This window comes from Engystomops pustulosus, chromosome 6 (assembly GCF_040894005.1).
Source record: "Engystomops pustulosus chromosome 6, aEngPut4.maternal, whole genome shotgun sequence".
NCBI lineage: Eukaryota > Metazoa > Chordata > Amphibia > Anura > Leptodactylidae > Engystomops > Engystomops pustulosus.
This window is the reverse complement of record NC_092416.1, coordinates 24,812,274-24,836,047: the sequence shown is the minus strand read 5'-3', so window position 1 is coordinate 24,836,047 and position 23,774 is coordinate 24,812,274. Positions and strand designations below refer to the sequence as shown.

The following is a 23,774-nucleotide window of genomic DNA, read 5'->3' as shown; positions in this document are numbered from 1 at the left end:
ATTTGTGTCCAGTGACCTCATTGTCATGTTCAAGAAACCAGTCTGAGATGATTCCAGCTTTGTGACATGGCGCATTATCCTGCTGAAAGTAGCCATCAGATGTTACAGGGTACATTGTGGTCATAAAGGGATGGACATGGGCAGCAACAATACTCAGGTAGGCTGTGGTGTTGTACCAAGGGGCCAAGAAAATATTCCCCACACCATGACACCACCACCACCAGCCTGAACCGTTGATACAAGGCAGGATGGATCCATGCTTTCATGTTGTTGACGCCAAATTCTGACCCTACCATCCGAATGTCGCAGCAGAAATCGAGACTCATCAGACCAGGCAACGTTTCCAATCTTCTACTGTCCAATTTCGATGAGCTTGTGCAAATTGTAGCCTCAGTTTCCTGTTCTTAGCTGAAAGGAGTGGCACCCGGTGTGGTCTTCTGCTGCTGTAGCCCATCTGCCTCAAAGTTGGATGTACTGTGCGTTCAGAGACGCTCTTCTGCCTACCTTGGTTGTAACGGGTGGCGATTTGAGTCACTGTTGCCTTTCTATCAGCTCGAACCAGTCTGCCCATTCTCCTCTGACCTCTGGCATCAACAAGGCATTTCCGCCCACAGAACTGCCGCTCACTGGATGTTTTTTCTTTTTCGGACCATTCTCTGTAAACCCTAGAGATGGTTGTGCGTGAAAATCCCAGTAGATCAGCAGTTTCTGAAATACTCAGACCAGCCCTTCTGGCACCAACAACCATGCCACGTTCAAAGGCATCAAATCACCTTTCTTCCCCATACTGATGCTCGGTTTGAACTGCAGGAGATTGTCTTGACCATGTCTACATGCCTAAATGCACTGAGTTGCCGCCATGTGATTGGCTGATTAGAAATTAAGTGTTAACGAGCAGTTGGACAGGTGTACCTAATAAAGTGGCCGCTGAGTGTATGTTCAGTGTATGGTAGTATAATGTAGGTCCTATAGAAGGTATTAATCAGGCACTGTGTGGTATGTATGTTCATTGTATGATAGTATAATGTAGGTCCGATAGCAGTATTATTTAGGCACTGTGTGGTACATGTGTTTAGTGTATGGAAGTATAATGAAGGCCCTACAGCTATATTAGGCTGCATTCACACGACCGTATGGGGGGCGTATGTACCGCCGCAAGCCCATAGACGGCAATGGCTGCTAGGAGGGATACGGTGCCACATACCACTCCGTACACGGGGAAAAAGATAGGACATGTCCTCTGTTTCCCCGTGTACGGTCCATACCCTGAGCATTTCTATAGATTGGGCAAGGGTCACCCCTCCTCCTCTCCATTGCGCCATATTTAGGAACATTATTTAGTGGTACACACATTTATTGCATTCTAGCATAAAGTAAACACTATAGCAGTATTATTCAGGCACTGGGTGGTGTATATGTTAATTGTATGGTAGTATAATGTAGGCCCTATAGCAGTATTATTCAGGCACTGGGTGGTGTATATGTTAATTGTATGGTAGTATAATGTAGGCCCTATAGCATTATTATTTAGGCACTGGGTGATACACATGTTCATTATATGGTAGTATAACGTAGGTACCATATGGCAACATATTCTAGGCACTGGCCAGCATAGCCCTTCTTATGTGTTCACTATAAAGCTTTGCATGGCGGTATAACTAAAGCCCAGACAGACAATACTATTGGTGGTATCATATTGGTCTCTCTATATAAAATATTAATAAAAGGATTTTTTCTTCATATATTTTATCAATAGACTTCTACATGTCCTGATCTGTCTCAGAACATATCTCAATGTCCATGCTAAATATGACCACCAGAGGCGCTGTTCTATTGCTTCTTCACATAAAATCCAAGGGGGAGATTTATCATCAAATTTCTGAGGTAAAATTGTTCTAGTTGTCCATGGAAACCAATCAGAGATCAGCTTTAATTTTATAAACAGCTGTGGGGAATTGAAAGCTGAGCTCTGATTGGTTGCCATGGGCAACTATAATAAGTCTCTGGGGGAGATTTATCTTCAAATTTCTGAGGTAAAATTGTTCTAGTTGTCCATGGAAACCAATCAGAGATCAGCTTTAGTTTTATAAACAGCTGTGGGGAAATAAAAGCTGAGCTCTGATTGGTTCCCATGGGCTACTTGAACAGTTCTGCTCTAAGAGACTTATGATAAATCTCCCCCATCATGTCTATATCTGGAAAGGGAAAACATTATGTATATTTTTTTTATAATTCTAGACTCATATTTTGTTTTGAAGCGCATTCCCTCCTCCTCCTCCTCCGTATTATTAGTCAGATAGTGATGTGTGAGTATGGAGGGGGGCAGGGCTGCCAGAAGATAAGATATCACCAGTCATTTGTCATGGAGGGAAATAGTAATAGGTAAAAATAGAAAGCAGATTATTCCACACTCTGCTTCTCCCACCACACTGGACGGTGGGACGCGGGTAACATTACACCTCAAATTCAACCCGAAACCCTTTTATTATCACATAGAATTGTTCAACACAAGCCAAAAATTGGCGGCCATACCTAGTCCCGCCCCATTATAATAACCCGAAAATTTTCGGTTTTGTCCCCATTGTGATCAGTGTTATTTATGGCTGATATTCTTGAGTCTAACTGATTGTTGTGACCAGTATTTTTGAGTTCTCCCCTCATTATGGCTGAAATTTTTGAGTTCTGACCCCTATTATGATGGTTATTTTTGGGTCCCACCTCCTATTCTGGCTAAAATTATTGTGTCTCACTGATTAGAACTTATGTCCCTTAAACCTCTACATTCATTAAAGCCTTTTCAGGCCTTGTCATTAAGGGGTTAATGAGTTGCCCCAAATGTTGTTACGAGTATTTTTGATTACCAGTCTCATTGTGAGAAGTATTTTTAAGTTCTTCTCCCTGTTATAACTGTTATTTTTGAGACGCCCTCCCCACCACTTTGCGAGTTCTGCTTTACTTGTGACCAACATTTTTAGAGTCCCGCTTCCCATTATGGCTGATATTAATGAGTTCCCCCAGTATTTTTGAATTCTTCCCTCATTGCGGCTGGAATTTTTGAGTTCCGCCCCCTGTTGTGACTATTATTTTTGTGTCCCACCACCTATTCTGGCTGAAATTATTGTGTTTCACTGATTGATGTGATCACTATTTTTGATTATTGTTCTCATTGGGACCGGTATGTTTGAGTTTTGCCCCCCCCCCCCCCATTATGGCTGATATTATTGAGTTCCCCCGATTGTTGTGGACAGTTTTTTTTTTTTTTTTTAGTTCTGTGGACTTTTTTTGGCTACTGTTACTTGATCCTTTTTATAAGCAGATTTTTGAGTCCCCCCCCCATATTGTCCCCCTTTCCCCCTTATTGTCCCTCCTTGCCCCTTATTGTCCCCTTTATTGTCCCTCCTTCCCCCTTATTGTCCTCCATTCCCCCTTATTGTCCCTCCTTCCCCATTATTGTGGATGATACTATTGTGTCCTGCCCATTGTTATGATCCGTAATTTCTGCCCCATTTTGCGGCTGCTATTACTTAGTCTCGCCCCCTTGTTATAAGCGAGTTGCACATGTGACTACCCTGGGGATATGAGGCAGGAATATTAGTGCTGGTTCAAAGCCGAAGGTCTGTGAGTGCCTCAGTCAAGGTCACCGGTGTCAGCCATGTTGTGGAGCGAGTGGTAAAGCGTCTGGGCCTCACCGGATACAATAGAAATACCCTGTAGACTCCTCATCATCCCATCTCCCGGTCTAAGTCCCCGGCCTGCACATTCTCAGTTTCTATCGCTGATTTTCGGAGATAAGCTGTCATGGTAACGGGTTCCCGGTGGAGATGTTCTATCTTTCTCTGTTGCTATGACAACCTCTTCCCAAATGGATGTGAAGGTTGATCCTGCTTCTTCCTCGTCCCCCCCCCCCCTCGTCCAGCCTACACTCCCCTTCACCTCCGCTGGCTCCTGCCCTCCCAGCCCCAAATCTGCTGTTTTCATCTCATATTCCTGGGCCTCTCGATTTCCTCGCTCTCCGCCTTTCATCCCTCCGTCTCGTCTTCACAACATGTTTTTCAGATTTCCTCTGACTGACACCTTCCCACCCCACGAGCAGAGCCCCAACCATTGTACGTGCTGCCGCTCCCTGGTTATTACAGCATCTGTCGCCTACCTCTATATATATATATATACATGGTGTCATCTCTGCGTCTCCCCGAGCGGCTGACCTCAGCTTCCCTCAATAACATCACAACACATGCAGGAAGAAGTATAGAAATAAGAATCATTCCAAAACATAATGGAGAACAAATAAAGAGTAAAATAAATATTATAATAATGTAATTAAAACCTACATATAATTGTATATATGTTAGTCGCAGCTGATTTCACATTTCAACACTACACTGGTGCATCCTATAGGTATAAAGGTACCTGATAAAGGCAGGAGTATATGATGGAGGTATATGTGAGGGGTGTATGATGGAGGTATATGTGAAGTATATGTGAGGGGTGTATGATGGAGGTATATGTGAAGTATATGTGAGGGGTGTATGATGGATGTATATGTGAGGTATATGTCAGGGGTGTATGATGGAGGTATATGTGAGGTATATGTCAGGGGTGTATGATGGAGGTATATGTGAGGTATATGTCAGGGGTGTATGATGGAGGTATATGTGAGGTATATGTCAGGGGTGTATGATGGAGGTATATGTGAGGTATATATGTCAGGGGTGTATGATGGAGGTATATGTGAGGTATATGTCAGGGGTGTATGATGGAGGTATATGTGAGGTATATGTCAGGGGTGTATGATGGAGGTATATGTGAGGTATATGTCAGGGGTGTATGATGGAGGTATATGTGAGGTATATGTCAGGGGTGTATGATGGAGGTATATGTGAGGTATATATGTCAGGGGTGTATGATGGAGGTATATGTGAGGTATATATGTCAGGGGTGTATGATGGAGGTATATGTGAGGTATATGTCGGGTGTATGATGGAGGTATATGTGATGGGTGTATGATGGAGGTATATGTGAGGTATATGTCAGGGGTGTATGATGGAGGTATATGTGAGGTATATGTCGGGTGTATGATGGAGGTATATGTGATGGGTGTATGATGGAGGTATATGTGAGGTATATGTCAGGGGTGTATGATGGAGGTATATGTGATGGGTGTATGATGGAGGTATATGTGAGGTATATATGTCAGGGGTGTATGATGGAGGTATATGTGAGGTATATGTCGGGTGTATGATGGAGGTATATGTGATGGGTGTATGATAGAGGTATATGTGAGGTATATGTCAGGGGTGTATGATGGAGGTATATGTGAGGTATGTGTCAGGGGTGTATGATGGAGGTATATGTGATGGGTGTATGATGGAGGTATATGTGAGGTATATGTCAGGGGTGTATGATGGAGGTATATGTGAGGTATATGTCAGGGGTGTATGATGGAGGTATATGTGAGGTATATATGTCAGGGGTGTATGATGGAGGTATATGTGAGGTATATATGTCAGGGGTGTATGATGGAGGTATATGTGAGGTATGTGTCAGGGGTGTATGATGGAGGTATATGTGAGGTATATATGTCAGGGGTGTATGATGGAGGTATATGTGAGGTATATATGTCAGGGGTGTATGATGGAGGTATATGTGAGGTATATGTCAGGGGTGTATGATGGAGGTATATGTGAGGTATATGTCAGGGGTGTATGATGGAGGTATATGTGAGGTATGTGTCAGGGGTGTATGATGGAGGTATATGTGAGGTATATGTGAGGGGTGTATGATGGAGGTATATATGTCAGGGGTGTATGATGGAGGTATATATGTCAGGGGTGTATGATGGAGGTATATGTGAGGTATGTGTCAGGGGTGTATGATGGAGGTATATGTGATGGGTGTATGATGGAGGTATATGTGAGGTATATATGTCAGGGGTGTATGATGGAGGTATATATGTCAGGGGTGTATGATGGAGGTATATGTGAGGTATATGTCAGGGGTGTATGATGGAGGTATATGTGAGGTATATGTCAGGGGTGTATGATGGAGGTATATGTGAGGTATATGTGAGGGGTGTATGATGGAGGTATATGTGAGGTATATGTCAGGGGTGTATGATGGAGGTATATGTGAGGTATATATGTCAGGGGTGTATGATGGAGGTATATGTGAGGTATATGTCAGGGGTGTATGATGGAGGTATATGTGAGGTATATGTCAGGGGTGTATGATGGAGTTATATGTGAGGTATATGTCAGGGGTGTATGATGGAGGTATATGTGAGGTATATGTCAGGGGTGTATGATGGAGGTATATGTGAGGTATATGTCAGGGGTGTATGATGGAGGTATATGTGAAGTATATGTCAGGGGTGTATGATGGAGGTATATATGTCAGGGGTGTATGATGGAGGTATATGTGAGGTATATGTCAGGGGTGTATGATGGAGGTATATGTGAGGTATATGTCGGGTGTATGATGGAGGTATATGTGAGGTATATATGTCAGGGGTGTATGATGGAGGTATATGTGAGGTATATGTGAGGGGTGTATGATGGAGGTATATGTGAGGTATATGTCAGGGGTGTATGATGGAGGTATATGTGAGGTATATGTCAGGGGTGTATGATGGAGGTATATGTGAGGTATATATGTCAGGGGTGTATGATGGAGGTATATGTGAGGTATATGTGAGGGGTGTATGATGGAGGTATATGTGAGGTATATGTGAGGGGTGTATGATGGAGGTATATGTGAGGTATATGTCAGGGGTGTATGATGGAGGTATATGTGAGGTATGTGTCAGGGGTGTAGATCGGAGGTATATGTGAGGTATGTGTCAGGGGTGTATGATGGAGGTATATGTGAGGTATATATATCAGGGGTGTATGATGGAGGTATATGTGAGGTATATGTGAGGGGTGTATGATGGAGGTATATGTGAGGTATATGTCAGGGGTGTATGATGGAGGTATATGTGAGGTATATGTCAGGGGTGTATGATGGAGGTATATGTGAGGTATATGTCAGGGGTGTATGATGGAGGTATATGTGAGGTATATGTCAGGGGTGTATGATGGAGGTATATGTGAGGTATGTGTCAGGGGTGTAGATCGGAGGTATATGTGAGGTATGTGTCAGGGGTGTATGATGGAGGTATATGTGAGGTATATATGTCAGGGGTGTATGATGGAGGTATATGTGAGGTATGTGTAAGGGGTGTAGATCGGAGGTATATGTGAGGTATGTGTCAGGGGTGTATGATGGAGGTATATGTGAGGTATATATGTCAGGGGTGTATGATGGAGGTATATGTGAGGTATATATGTCAGGGGTGTATGATGGAGGTATATGTGAGGTATATGTGAGGGGTGTATGATGGAGGTATATGTGAGGTATATGTCAGGGGTGTATGATGGAGGTATATGTGAGGTATCTGTCAGGGGTGTAGATCGGAGGTATATGTGAGGTATGTGTCAGGGGTGTATGATGGAGGTATATGTGAGGTATATATATCAGGGGTGTATGATGGAGGTATATGTGAGGTATGTGTCAGGGGTGTAGATCGGAGGTATATGTGAGGTATGTGTCAGGGGTGTATGATGGAGGTATATGTGAGGTATATATGTCAGGGGTGTATGATGGAGGTATATGTGAGGTATATGTCAGGGGTGTATGATGGAGGTATATATGTCAGGGGTGTATGATGGAGGTATATGTGAGGTATATATGTCAGGGGTGTATGATGGAGGTATATGTGAGGTATATATGTCAGGGGTGTATGATGGAGGTATATGTGAGGTATGTGTCAGGGGTGTATGATGGAGGTATATGTGAGGTATATATGTCAGGGGTGTATGATGGAGGTATATGTGAGGTATGTGTCAGGGGTGTATGATGGAGGTATATGTGAGGTATATGTCAGGGGTGTATGATGGAGGTATATGTGAGGTATATGTCAGGGGTGTATGATGGAGGTATATATGTCAGGGGTGTATGATGGAGGTATATGTGAGGTATATATGTCAGGGGTGTATGATGGAGGTATATGTGAGGTATATATGTCAGGGGTGTATGATGGAGGTATATGTGAGGTATGTGTCAGGGGTGTATGATGGAGGTATATGTGAGGTATATATGTCAGGGGTGTATGATGGAGGTATATGTGAGGTATATGTCAGGGGTGTATGATGGAGGTATATGTGAGGTATATGTCAGGGGTGTATGATGGAGGTATATGTGAGGTATATGTCAGGGGTGTATGATGGAGGTATATGTGAGGTATGTGTCAGGGGTGTATGATGGAGGTATATGTCAGGGGTATATGATGGAGGTATATGTCAGGGGTGTATGATGGAGGTATATGTCAGGGGTATATGATGGAGGTATATGTGAGGTATATATGTCAGGGGTGTATGATGGAGGTATATGTGAGGTATGTGTCAGGGGTGTATGATGGAGGTATATGTGAGGTATATGTCAGGGGTGTATGATGGAGGTATATGTGAGGTATGTGTCAGGGGTGTATGATGGAGGTATATGTGAGGTATGTGTCAGGGGTGTATGATGGAGGTATATGTCAGGGGTATATGATGGATGTATATGTGAGGTATATGTCAGGGGTGTATGATGGAGGTATATGTGAGGTATATGTCAGGGGTGTATGATGGAGGTATATGTGAGGTATATGTCAGGGGTGTATGATGGAGGTATATGTGAGGTATATGTCAGGGGTGTATGATGGAGGTATATGTGAGGTATATGTCAGGGGTGTAGGATGGAGGTATATGTGAGGTATATGTCAGGGGTGTATGATGGAGGTATATGTGAGGTATATATCAGGGGTGTATGATGGAGGTATATGTGAGGTATATGTCAGGGGTGTATGATGGAGGTATATGTGAGGTATATGTCAGGGGTGTATGATGGAGGTATATGTGAGGTATATGTCAGGGGTGTATGATGGAGGTATATGTGAGGTATATATGTCAGGGGTGTATGATGGAGGTATATGTGAGGTATATATGTCAGGGGTGTATGATGGAGGTATATGTCAGGGGTGTATGATGGAGGTATATGTGAGGTATATGTCAGGGGTGTATGATGGAGGTATATGTGAGGTATATGTCAGGGGTGTATGATGGAGGTATATGTGAGGTATATATGTCAGGGGTGTATGATGGAGGTATATGTCAGGGGTGTATGATGGAGGTATATGTGAGGTATATATGTCAGGGGTGTATGATGGAGGTATATGTGAGGTATATGTCAGGGGTGTATGATGGAGGTATATGTGAGGTATATATGTCAGGGGTGTATGATGGAGGTATATGTGAGGTATATATGTCAGGGGTGTATGATGGAGGTATATGTGAGGTATATGTCAGGGGTGTATGATGGAGGTATATGTGAGGTATATGTCAGGGGTGTATGATGGAGGTATATGTGAGGTATATATGTCAGGGGTGTATGATGGAGGTATATGTGAGGTATATATGTCAGGGGTGTATGATGGAGGTATATGTCAGGGGTGTAGGATGGAGGTATATGTGAGGTATATGTCAGGGGTGTATGATGGAGGTATATGTGAGGTATATGTCAGGGGTGTATGATGGAGGTATATGTGAGGTATATATGTCAGGGGTGTATGATGGAGGTATATATATCAGGGGTGTATGATGGAGGTATATGTGAGGTATATGTCAGGGGTGTATGATGGAGGTATATGTGAGGTATATGTCAGGGGTGTATGATGGAGGTATATGTGAGGTATATGTCAGGGGTGTATGATGGAGGTATATGTGAGGTATATGTCAGGGGTGTATGATGGAGGTATATGTCAGGGGTGTATGATGGAGGTATATGTCAGGGATGTATGATGGAGGTAGATGTCAGGGGTGTATGATGGAGGTATATGTGAGGTATATGTCAGGGGTGTATGATGGAGGTATATGTGAGGTATATGTCAGGGGTGTATGATGGAGGTATATGTGAGGTATATGTCAGGGGTGTATGATGGAGGTATATGTGAGGTATATATCAGGGGTGTATGATGGAGGTATATGTGAGGTATATGTCAGGGGTGTATAATGGAGATGTATGTGAGGTATATGTCAGGGGTGTATGATGGAGGTATATGTGAGGTATATGTCAGGGTTGTCTATTGGGGGTATATATTAGAGGCATAGATATATATATATGTCAGTTAGCAGTATATATTGGATGCACTGTATGTATATATGAGAGATTCATGTTGGTGACATTTGTTAGAGAACACCCCCGTCTCTCCCTCTGATATATAAATGTAAGCAGAGCCTTGGTCCATGTTCACACATGAAGCTGCAAATAGTCCGGATTTGTAGACATAAGATCCAGAGCAGAAGCCAGTAGTGAAGCAGAGGAGACCTTAGGGGGTGCGCTGCAGGTCTCTTCTTTCTATGGGCTCGGTCCTGATATCTTTCAGTCCTGCACTATAAGGAATCCATGATGTGGGGGAGGCCATTGATAGAATGGGGGATAAGTGGGTTTTTTATTCCTTTGGCGCCACTTATCCTGGGAGAAGCTTCAATCAACAGGCAAATATCCCGCAAACATGACATTGATTTCCAGTCAGAATTGATCGGAACTATTGACAGTAATGTGACCTCTATGTTAACCGCTTTACTACACTGCAATGGAGCGTGGCATGACCAGGAGGGGGTGGGGGATACTAGAGGGGCACGTGCCCTGGGTACCAGGTACCATAAGGGCCATTGACATCCATATTTGTGACTTATAACACTGTTGCATTGTTATAAGTCACTGTCTATGGGGTTATTGATCATTTTATATGCAGATAATGTGAACTGGCTGCTTGGGGGAGGGACATTGCAGGTTTAGTCTCCGCCCCTGCTTATGTCTTATGATCTTCAGCAGTTTGGGAGATGTGTTATTTTATAAAATCACCACCATACTGCTGATTTGGGTCATAGATGACATAGCTGGTTAGATGAGAAGAAGACAGGGGGTCTTGGTTTTAAAACATCCTGTCTTTAGGCCACGCCCCTGAAGATCATATATTAATTTAAGTCTATATACAACCTACAATATCATAATTTCTGAAAATATATAAATAAAACCTTGTGCTAAATATCTTGTTAAGAATCTTATCAGTTAGTTATATCTATTCCTCGGAAAACTGGGTAAAATTCTTCATTAATATGCAAATCAGTTTGCAAAGGAGGCGGTCCCAATTTGCCAGATTTACCTACAGGCTCCAAAAGTGGTTTGGATCTCCTTTAAAATTGCTGGCCGTTTAGCCGTGATTGCCTGTCTGCAAGGAAAGCCTGTAAATCAAGCCCCGCCTCCAGTGCACTTAGTGGTCAATGAACATTTTCATGAAAAGCGATTATCTCTGCATCGCTTCATCACGTTGATGACAAAAAACGTACGTTTCTGAATCTATTAAAGGTGCCCTATGATTTGCTTTGGACCTGACACCCTCCCTTTAAGCCTCCTGATATATTTTTCAGGAGTCTGGGAAAGTTGGGTGAGTATTATCAGTCATCTAGCATTCCTACCGTCACTCAGCAGCCGCGTCTCGTCCTCACACATAACCTCCGCACGTTGTGTAATCCCTTTTACAAGCCTTATAAAGCCATGAGAGGATTTTTTAATAATTTCTCCTCAGAATTGTTGTGGTTTCGTTTATAGAACCTCCGGGCCCGACCTCGGCCGCAGGCGGAGAGTAAGTACAACGAGGGTTATTAAAGATGATCTAAGATCAGGGTCAGGATGAATGATTACTTGGGTCACATAACACAGGATTAGCGCCATCCTTTGTCTAGTGGCCAAACTGTGTTACTGCAGCCTCTTAAAGGGGATGTCCAGAATGCATCTGCTTGTGTGTGGCCCGTGCCATAACTTCTACAGGGGTTGTAGGAAGAGTCTATTAAGCAGTGAATGTAGGGGGGGATCACAGGACGCCCTCCTAGTGATTTTTGTAGGGCACCAGGGCTGTATAGTTAATCTACAAATAAAAGGAGTAAATGATAGATATTTCTGTCTGGTCAGAGTTTTATTTCAGCCTCGTCCAGTTGGGACTCATAAAATTACAAAGCAATTCATCCAGACTGCAGCGAGGAGCGGGGGGACGCCTTGTAAAATCCTGATGGGCTGCATACAGGGCTGAAGGGGTTAACTCTGGTCGTGTCTACTATGTAACTGTCTGTGCTACGATGTATCTAAGCCTTCTGTATCTATGGGGGAGCAACTATATAACTCAGGCTCGGACTGGCCCACCGGAGAATCTGTGAATCCACCGATGGGCCCCAACACCTTGTATGTAGGTGAAGCAAGAACTATTTCAATTAATTCACATAACTAATTCATCTACATATAGAGACAGATTTATAAAGTGCTGCGCCCACGATTGATGTTGGCCCCGCCCCCTTGGGCCACATTGGTTGAATACCAGCAAATAAGCTGTTATTTAGTTGAAACGGCACTTGGGTGGGAAGGTGGCGGTTCCGGGTCGAAGAGCGCAATAGTGCATTGATACTCCAGGCTGTTGAGATAAGGAGGGGGGGGGGGTTATACTGTATATATGTATGCAGAATAGCTAAGTAAGTTGTGTTGTGAGGGGTATATGTGTGGGTCACAGTGCGGTCAGTTGTGTTGTGGTGGTATATATTACTTGGGAGCACAGTGTGGGTTACATCTTGACACTTTACTGTGTGACTGTGGTATTTTTAGGGGCGCAGTGTGGAGGTGTTATGCCAGATGCTGAATATATCTGGTAGAAAATTCTGCTGCCATAAGTGATGACAGAGAAGTGGTACTTATCTTCTAGTGTATGACAATATATGGTGCGATGGTGGTTGTGGCCATCAGTTATTAATTGGTAGCATCGGTGCTGACACATAATCTAGGCAATATTTAGGGTCGGCCCCCAGAATCTCTTTCACTATTGGGTCCAGAGCACTCCAGTCCAGCACTGTAATAATTGCTGGAACATGTGGTTCCCTCCTGCTATATGATGATTGTTGTGGCCGCTCTCTCTCTCCAGGTATAGAGTCCGCACTGCTCCTGGCGCCAAATAATGCAATATCCTAAGTGGAAGAGGCTGTAAATCCACCGAACCCAAATGACAGATGATAATGAACAAGTCCTGAATCACCAGAACCAGAGTCACACAGCAACCCCCATCCCCTGGAATACATCCTACAGCAACAAATCACAGACTGATTCATGTGTTTACTGCATCTATAGCTCTAGCCTCCTGCATTACCAAGAGCACGCCGGTATAACCTGGGGATCTCCTGTATATAATGATATATGTACAGCCGGTATAACCTGGGGATCTCCTGTATATAATGATATATGTACAGCCGGTATAACCTGGGGGTCTCCTGTATATAATGATATATGTACAGCTGGTATAACCTGGGGATCTCCTGTATATAATGATATATGTACAGCCGGTATAACCTGGGGGTCTCCTGTATATAATGATATATATGTACAGCCGGTATAACCTGGGGATCTCCTGTATATAATGATATATATACAGCCGGTATAACCTGGGGATCTCCTGTATATAATGATATATGTACAGCTGCTATAACCTGGGGATCTCCTGTATATAATGATATATGTACAGCCGGTATAACCTGGGGATCTCCTGTATATAATGATATATGTACAGCTGGTATAACCTGGGGATCTCCTGTATATAATGATATATGTACAGCCGGTATAATCTGGGGAACTCCTGTATATAATGATATATGTACAGCCGGTATAACCTGGGGATCTCCTGTATATAATGATATATGTACAGCCGGTATAACCTGGGGATCTCCTGTATATAATGATATATGTACAGCCGGTATAACCTGGGGATCTCCTGTATATAATGATATATGTACAGCCGGTATAACCTGGGGATCTCCTGTATATAATGATATATGTACAGCCGGTATAACCTGGGGATCTCCTGTATATAATGATATATGTACAGCCGGTATAACCTGGGGATCTCCTGTATATAATGATATATGTACAGCCGGTATAACCTGGGGATCTCCTGTATATAATGATATATGTACAGCCGGTATAACCTGGGGATCTCCTGTATATAATGATATATGTACAGCTGGTATAACCTGGGGATCTCCTGTATATAATGATATATGTACAGCTGGTATAACCTGGGGATCTCCTGTATATAATGATATATGTACAGCCGGTATAACCTGGGGATCTCCTGTATATAATGATATATGTACAGCTGGTATAACCTGGGGATCTCCTGTATATAATGATATATGTACAGCTGGTATAACCTGGGGATCTCCTGTATATAATGATATATGTACAGCCGGTATAACCTGTATATAATGATATATGTACAGCTGGTATAACCTGGGGATCTCCTGTATATAATGATATATGTACAGCTGGTATAACCTGGTGATCTCCTGTATATAATGATATATGTACAGCTGGTATAACCTGGGGATCTCCTGTATATAATGATATATGTACAGCTGGTATAACCTGGGGATCTCCTGTATATAATGATATATGTACAGCTGGTATAACCTGGGGATCTCCTGTATATAATGATATATGTACAGCCGGTATAACCTGGGGATCTCCGGTATATAATGATATATGTACAGCCGGTATAACCTGGGGAACTCCTGTATATAATGATATATGTACAGCTGGTATAACCTGGGGATCTCCTGTATATAATGATATATGTACAGCCGGTATAACCTGGGGATCTCCTGTATATAATGATATATGTACAGCTGGTATAACCTGGGGATCTCCTGTATATAATGATATATGTACAGCCGGTATAACCTGGGGATCTCCTGTATATAATGATATATGTACAGCCGGTATAACCTGGGGATCTCCTGTATATAATGATATATGTACAGCTGGTATAACCTGGGGATCTCCTGTATATAATGATATATGTACAGCCGATATAACCTGGGGATCTCCTGTATATAATGATATATGTACAACTGGTATAACCTAGGGATCTTCTGTATATAATGATATATGTACAGCCGGTATAACCTGGGGATCTCCTGTATATAATGATATATGTACAGCCGGTATAACCTGGGGATCTCCTGTATATAATGATATATGTACAGCTGGTATAACCTGGGGATCTCCTGTATATAATGATATATGTACAGCCGGTATAACCTGGGGATCTCCTGTATATAATGATATATGTACAGCTAGTATAACCTGGGGATCTGCTGTATATAATGATATATGTACAGCCGGTATAACCTGGGGATCTGCTGTATATAATGATATATGTACAGCCGGTATAACCTGGGGATCTCCTGTATATAATGATATATATGTACAGCTGGTATAACCTGGGGATCTCCTGTATATAATGATATATGTACAGCTGGTATAACCTGGGGATCTGCTGTATATAATGATATATGTACAGCCGGTATAACCTGGGGATCTCCTGTATATAATGATATATATGTACAGCTGGTATAACCTGGGGATCTCCTGTATATAATGATATATGTACAGCCGGTATAACCTGGGATCTCCTGTATATAATGATATATGTACAGCCGGTATAACCTGGGGATCCCCTGTATATAATGATATATGTACAGCCGGTATAACCTGGGGATCTCCTGTATATAATGATATATGTACAGCCGGTATAACATGGGGATCTCCTGTATATAATGATATATGTACAGCCGGTATAACCTGGGGATCTCCTGTATATAATGATATATGTACAGCCGGTATAACCTGGGGATCTCCTGTATATACTGATATATGTACAGCTGGTATAACCTGGGGATCTCCTGTATATACTGATATATGTACAGCTGGTATAACCTGGGGATCTCCTGTATATAATGATATATGTACAGCCGGTATAACCTGGGCATCTCCTGTATATAATGATATATGTACAGCTGGTATAACCTGGGCATCTCCTGTATATAATGATATATGTACAGCTGGTATAACCTGGGCATCTCCTGTATATAATGATATATGTACAGCTGGTATAACCTGGGGATCTCCTGTATATAATGATATATGTACAGCTGGTATAACCTGGGGATCTCCTGTATAAAATGATATATGTACAGCTGGTATAACCTGGGGATCTCCTGTATATAATGATATATGTACAGCCGGTATAACCTGGGGATCTCCTGTATATAATGATATATGTACAGCTGGTATAACCTGGGCATCTCCTGTATATAATGATATATGTACAGCTGGTATAACCTGGGGATCTCCTGTATATAATGATATATGTACAGCTGGTATAACCTGGGGATCTCCTGTATATAATGATATATGTACAGCTGGTATAACCTGGGGATCTCCTGTATATAATGATATATGTACAGCTGGTATAACCTGGGGATCTCCTGTATATAATGGTATATGTACAGCTGGTATAACCTGGGGATCTCCTGTATAAAATGATATATGTACAGCTGGTATAACCTGGGGATCTCCTGTATATAATGATATATGTACAGCCGGTATAACCTGGGGATCTCCTGTATATAATGATATATGTACAGCTGGTATAACCTGGGGATCTCCTGTATATAATGATATATGTACAGCCGGTATAACCTGGGGATCTCCTGTATATAATGATATATGTACAGCCGGTATAACCTGGGGATCTCCTGTATATAATGGTATATGTACAGCCGGTATAACCTGGGGATCTCCTGTATATAATGATATATGTACAGCTGGTATAACCTGGGGATCTCCTGTATATACTGATATAAGTACAGCTGGTATAACCTGGGGATCTCCTGTATATAATTGTCCACCAGTACTTGTGTATTATTTATGTGGTGTCTATTCTTCATGACTCCTCCTATAATCCGGGTGTTGTGGTCAGGGCTGACTCCTTCTCACATGACCCCTAACAATACACAATTACTTATTATTATAGGGGCCTGTGTGTATTATGTACGGGGGAGGTCAGTACCAGGGGGAGACGGGGCTCATGGGGCCGGTCCACTGCCTCCTCCATCCACCTGTTACTGATCAACATCTCTGTGCAGGGCTATCCGTCCTATACCACATAATACCGCCACACAGCGCCAAGATAATACTGACATATACAACTCATAATGTACTGCCACATAATATTAGTGTAATACAGGCAGTATTACATACAAGATAGGGTCTGTAGGTTTGTTCTTAAGTTGAATTTGTATGTAAGTCGGAACTGTATATTTTATCATTGTAATCGCAGCCAGAACTTTTTTGGTCTCTGTGACAATTGGATTTTAAAAATGTTGGGTTGTCATAAGAACCAGGATTATCACTAAAGCTTCATTACAGACACCTGTGATATCTGTTATAGCTCATCATTGTAGCCTAATACCGCTATGTACTGCCAATATAATAGTATCATACACAGCCTACATAATACCGCCACGTTGTGTCAATGCCGCCATGTACAAACCACAAAATGCTGCCACATCTTCTTGGAATAATACTGCCATATCCAGCCCACATAATACCGATATGTGGTGCCAAGATAACAACGACACATAAAGCCTACATAATACCACCAAGTTGTGCCAAAATAATACTACCATATACAGCCCACATAATACTGCCATGTAGTGTCAACACTGACACGTACAACCCCACGTAACGTTAAGAAAGTACTGCCATATCCACCCCACATAATACTACTATGTAGTGCAATGATAATACTGACACATAGCCACCCCACATAATACCGCCATGTAGTACAAAGATAATACTGACACATATAACCTACACAATACCGCCATGTAGTGCAAAGATAATACTGACACATATAACCTACATAATACCACCATGTAGTGTAGAGATAATACTGACTTACATAACCTACATAATACCGCCATGTAGTGCAGAGATAACAGTGAAACATATAACCTACATAATACCGCCATGTAGTGCAGAGATAAAACTGACACATATAACCTACATAATACCACCATGTAGTGCAGATATAATACTGACTTATATAACCTACATAATACCACCATGTAGTACACAGATAATACTGACACATATAACTTACATAATACCGCCATGTAGTGCAGAGATAACACTGACACATATAACCTACATAATACCACCATGAAACACTGACACATATAACCTACATAATACCGCCATGTAGTACAAAGATGATACTGACACATATAACCTACATAATACCGCCATGTAGTACAAAGATGATACTGACACATATAACCTACATAATACCGTCATGTAGTGCACAGATAATTCTGACACATATAACCTACATAATACCGCCATGTAATACTGACACATATAACCTACATACTACCGCCATGTAGTGCAGAGATAATATTGACACATATAACCTACATAATACCGCCATGTAGGCAATAACCTCTTAAAGAGCCCTCAGAATACGGACAAAAATCCTCGAATAATACCGCCATCCCCTGCTCCGTATTAGCCTCTTAGCCTCTCCCAAGGCCTGGAGCGGCAGATGACAGAGAACAATAGACTGTGTACACCTGTCCTATAGTCAGCACTATGTCCCCGTCTGGATTGCAAGCTCTTGGGCCCAGTCCTTTCATCCTGCATTGAGCATAAATCCGGGGACATGTTTACCACCTGCGTCAGTTTGGTGTAATGTCCTCCCCAGTGCGGGGCATTATTTGTGCTTGGCGTATGGCGATGCCTCTGATTCCGCGGCCCCCACCACCGCCGCCGCCACCGCCTGCTCCTGCCATGATCTGCTCTTCCATTACAGCCCCATCTCCCAATTAGTAATTCCATTAATCTCCATTCTGGCATCAGGCAGCACCTGCTATCTCAGCGCCCGGCGCTACGGTCCAGACGCATCCTGCCGCGTCCTGCTGGGCACGGCCTCTCATGTCACATCATTTAACCCTTACATCCCTCACCCCCCGCCGCCAGGATCTCTAACCTACCCCCCCCACAACCTCCATCCATATTAACATCCGACCTTCGGTAACGGTTTTCTTAAAAACGTACAATCTCATATTGTACCGTGTCGCTATTGTTTACCGGATGCCAGTATTCGCGCTGCGTTCGCCCGATTTTCTTCTACGTCTGTTCCCCCATGAAGGGCGATCGTTACAGGTCGGGAAAAACATATAATGTTCACGAAATATCGGATATTTTATGATATGGCTGTGTCTGCCTGGTTTGCCGCCCCCCTGGCCTGTAGTGTAGCACCGGGTACCACCGCCACCTCTCCACCCCACCCCGGAGATGTGCAGCGCACCTCCACCGCCGCCTCACCTGGACGCCCAGGACCAGGACGCAGCTCAGGAACAGCCAAGCGCTCGTCATCCTGCCCGTCCGCCCTGCTGATGCCGGGGGTGATGCCAGCTGTGCCGGTGGTGTCAGGCAGAGGTCCGTGGCACCGGTCGGGGGTTGTGTCTCGCTGTCACAGGGGCTCAGTGTGCATGTCACGCAGATGTTGGGTATCTATCCGAACGTCTGTCTGATGAAGCCTCGTTCTGCTATACAAAGACGTATCCCTTCCCCCCTCGTCATCTGTCTCCCTCTCCTTCTCTCTCTCCTCCCATCACTCCTTCACTTCCTCCTCTCCCTCCACCTTCTCTCCTCCCAGGGAGAATTCAATCCAAGGAAAAGGGAAAAAGAAGGGAAAAAATGCATGAAAAATTTAGTAAGAATGGAGAATAATGGAGCAAAACGAACGCAGGTTATTACCCCAGAGACACAACGACCTCCGAGGACAACGGGAAGTCCTATTATATTATATACAGGGGGCACAGTACCACTTCTCCTATCCTGTATATATATGGACAGTGCACAGTACCACTTCTCCTGTCCTGTATATATATGGACAGTGCACAGTACTACTTCTCCTGTCCTGTATATATATGGACAGTGCACAGTACTACTTCTCCTGTCCTGTATATATATGGACAGTGCACAGTACCACTTCTCCTGTCCTGTATATATATGGACAGTGCACAGTACCACTTCTCCTGTCCTGTATATATATGGGAAGTGCACAGTACCACTTCTCCTGCCCTGTATATATAGACAGTGCACAGTACCACTTCTCCTGTCCTGTATATATATGGACAGTGCACAGTACCACTTCTCCTGTCCTGTATATATATGGACAGTGCACAGTACCACTTCTCCTGTCCTGTATATATATATGTACAGTGCACAGTACGACTATTCCTGTCCTGTGTATATATGGGCAGTGCACAGTACCACTTCTCCTGTCCTGTATATATATGGACAGTGCACAGTACCACTTCTCCTGTCCTGTATATATATGGACAGTGCACAGTACCACTTCTCCTGTCCTGTATATATATATGGACAGTGCACAGTACCACTTCTCCTGTCCTGTATATATATATGGACAGTGCACAGTACCACTTCTCCTGTCCTGTATATATATGGACAGTGCACAGTACCACTTCTCCTGTCCTGTATATATATATGTACAGTGCACAGTACGACTATTCCTGTCCTGTGTATATATGGGCAGTGCACAGTACCACTTCTCCTGTCCTGTATATATATGGACAGTGCACAGTACCACTTCTCCTGTCCTGTATATATATGGACAGTGCACAGTACCACTTCTCCTGTCCTGTATATATATATGGACAGTGCACAGTACCACTTCTCCTGTCCTGTATATATATATGGACAGTGCACAGTACCACTTCTCCTGTCCTGTATATATATGGACAGTGCACAGTACCACTTCTCCTGTCCTGTATATATATGGATAGTGCACAGTACCACTTCTCCTGTCCTGTATATATATATGGACAGTGCACAGTACCACTTCTCCTGTCCTGTATATATATGGATAGTGCACAGTACCACTTCTCCTGTCCTGTATATATATATGGACAGTGCACAGTACCACTTCTCCTGTCCTGTATATATATGGACACTGCACAGTACCACTTCTCCTGTCCTGTGTATTTATGGGCAGTGCACAGTACCACTTCTCCTGTCCTGTATATATATGGACAGTGCACAGTACCACTTCTCCTGTCCTGTATATATATGGACAGTGCACAGTACCACTTCTCCTGTCCTGTATATATATGGGCAGTGCACAGTACCACTTCTCCTGTCCTGTATATATATGGACAGTGCACAGTACCACTTCTCCTGTCCTGTATATATATGGGCAGTGCACAGTACCACTTCTCCTGTCCTGTATATATATGGACAGTGCACAGTACCACTTCTCCTGTCCTGTATATATATGGACAGTGCACAGTACCACTTCTCCTGTATATATGGACAGTGCACAGTACCACTTCTCCTGTCCTGTATATATATGGACAGTGCACAGTACCACTTCTCCTGTCCTGTATATATATGGGCAGTGTACAGTACCACTTCTCCTGTCCTGTATATATATGGACAGTGCACAGTACCACTTCTCCTGTCCTGTATATATATGGACAGTGCACAGTACCACTTCTCCTGTCCTGTATATATATGGACAGTGCACAGTACCACTTCTCCTGTCCTGTATATATATGGATAGTGCACAGTACCACTTCTCCTGTCCTGTATATATATGGACAGTGCACAGTACCACTTCTCCTGTCCTGTATATGTATGGACAATGCACAGTACCACTTCTCCTGTATATATGGACAGTGCACAGTACCACTTCTCCTGTCCTGTATATATATATGGTCAGTGCACAGTACCACTTCTCCTGTCCTGTATATATATGGACAGTGCACAGTACCACTTCTCCTGTCCTGTATATATATGGACAGTGCACAGTACCACTTCTCCTGTCCTGTATATATGGACAGTGCACAGTACCACTTCTCCTGTCCTGTATATATATGGGCAGTGCTCAGTACCACTTCTCCTGTCCTGTATATATAAGGACAGTGCACAGTACCACTTCTCCTGTCCTGTATATATAAGGACAGTGCACAGTACCACTTCTCCTGTTCTGTATATATATGGACAGTGCACAGTACCACTTCTCCTGTCCTGTATATATAAGGACAGTGCACAGTACCACTTCTCCTGTTCTGTATATATATGGACAGTGCACAGTACCACTTCTCCTGTCCTGTATATAAAGAGAGTGCACAGTACCACTTCTCCTGTCCTGTATATATATGGACAGTGCACAGTACCACTTCTCCTGTCCTGTATATATATGGACAGTGCACAGTACCACTTCTCCTGTCCTGTATATATATGGACAGTGCACAGTACCACTTCTCCTGTCCTGTATATATATGGGCAGTGCACAGTACCACTTCTCCTGTCCTGTATATATATGGACAGTGCACAGTACCACTCCTCCTGTCCTGTATATATATGGACAGTGCACAGTACCACTTCTCCTGTCCTGTATATATATGGGCAGTGCACAGTATCACTTCTCCTGTCCTGTATATATATGGACAGTGCACAGTACCACTCCTCCTGTCCTGTATATATATGGACAGTGCACAGTACCACTTCTCCTGTCCTGTATATATATGGACAGTGCACAGTACCACTTCTCCTGTCCTGTATATATATGGGCAGTGCACAGTATCACTTCTCCTGTCCTGTATATATATATGGACAGTGCACAGTACCACTTCTCCTGTCCTGTATATATATGGACAGTGCACAGTACCACTTCTCCTGTCCTGTATATATATGGACAGTGCACAGTACTACTTCTCCTGTCCTGTATATATATGGACAGTGCACAGTACCACTTCTCCTGTCCTGTATATATATATGGGCAGTGCACAGTACCACTTCTCCTGTCCTGTGTATATATATGGACAGTGCACAGTACCACTTCTCCTGTCCAGTATATATATATGGACAGTGCACAGTACCACTTCTCCTGTCCTGTATATATATGGAGAGTGCACAGTACTACTTCTCCTGTTCTGTATATATATGGACAGTGCACAGTACCACTTCTCCTGTCCTGTATATGTATGGACAGTGCACAGTACCACTTCTCCTGTCCTGTATATATATGGACAGTGCACAGTACCACTTCTCCTGTCCTGTATATATATGGACAGTGCACAGTACCACTTCTCCTGTCATGTATATATATATATGGACAGTGCACAGTACCACTTCTCCTGTCCTGTATATATATGGACAGTGCACAGTACCACTTCTCCTGTCCTGTATATATATGGACAGTGCACAGTACCACTTCTCCTGTCCTGTATATATATGGACAGTGCACAGTACCACTTCTCCTGTCCTGTATATATATGTACAGTGCACAGTACCACTTCTCCTGTCCTGTATATATATGGACAGTGCACAGTACCACTTCTCCTGTCCTGTATATATATGGACAGTGCACAGTACCACTTCTCCTGTCCTGTATATATATGGACAGTGCACAGTACCACTTCTCCTGTCCTGTATATATATGGACAGTGCACAGTACCACTTCTCCTGTCCTGTATATATATATATAAGGTCAGTGCACAGTACCACTTCTCCTGTCCTGTATATATATATATAAGGTCAGTGCACAGTACCACTTCTCCTGTCCTGTATATATATATATAAGGTCAGTGCACAGTACCACTTCTCCTGTCCTGTATATATATATATATATAAGGTCAGTGCACAGTACCACTTCTCCTGTCCTGTATATATATATATAAGGTCAGTGCACAGTACCACTTCTCCTGTCCTGTATATATAAGGAC

General features: G+C 43.1%; 1 protein-coding gene across 2 annotated transcripts in view; it reads right to left on the bottom strand.

The window, feature by feature from the left end:
- APLP1 (amyloid beta precursor like protein 1) overlaps positions 1 to 19,624 on the bottom strand; it is a 41,029-nt gene extending 21,405 nt beyond the window's left edge. The window contains exon 1 of one of the 2 annotated variants that reach the window (XM_072155130.1): positions 19,345 to 19,624. In XM_072155130.1, coding sequence (XP_072011231.1) covers positions 19,345 to 19,395 — 51 coding nt within the window. In that variant the 5' untranslated portion in view covers positions 19,396 to 19,624. The remainder of the gene's footprint in view (positions 1 to 19,344) is intronic. The other variant, XM_072155129.1, reaches the window with a different exon arrangement.
- Positions 19,625 to 23,774: the final 4,150 nt, after the last annotated feature.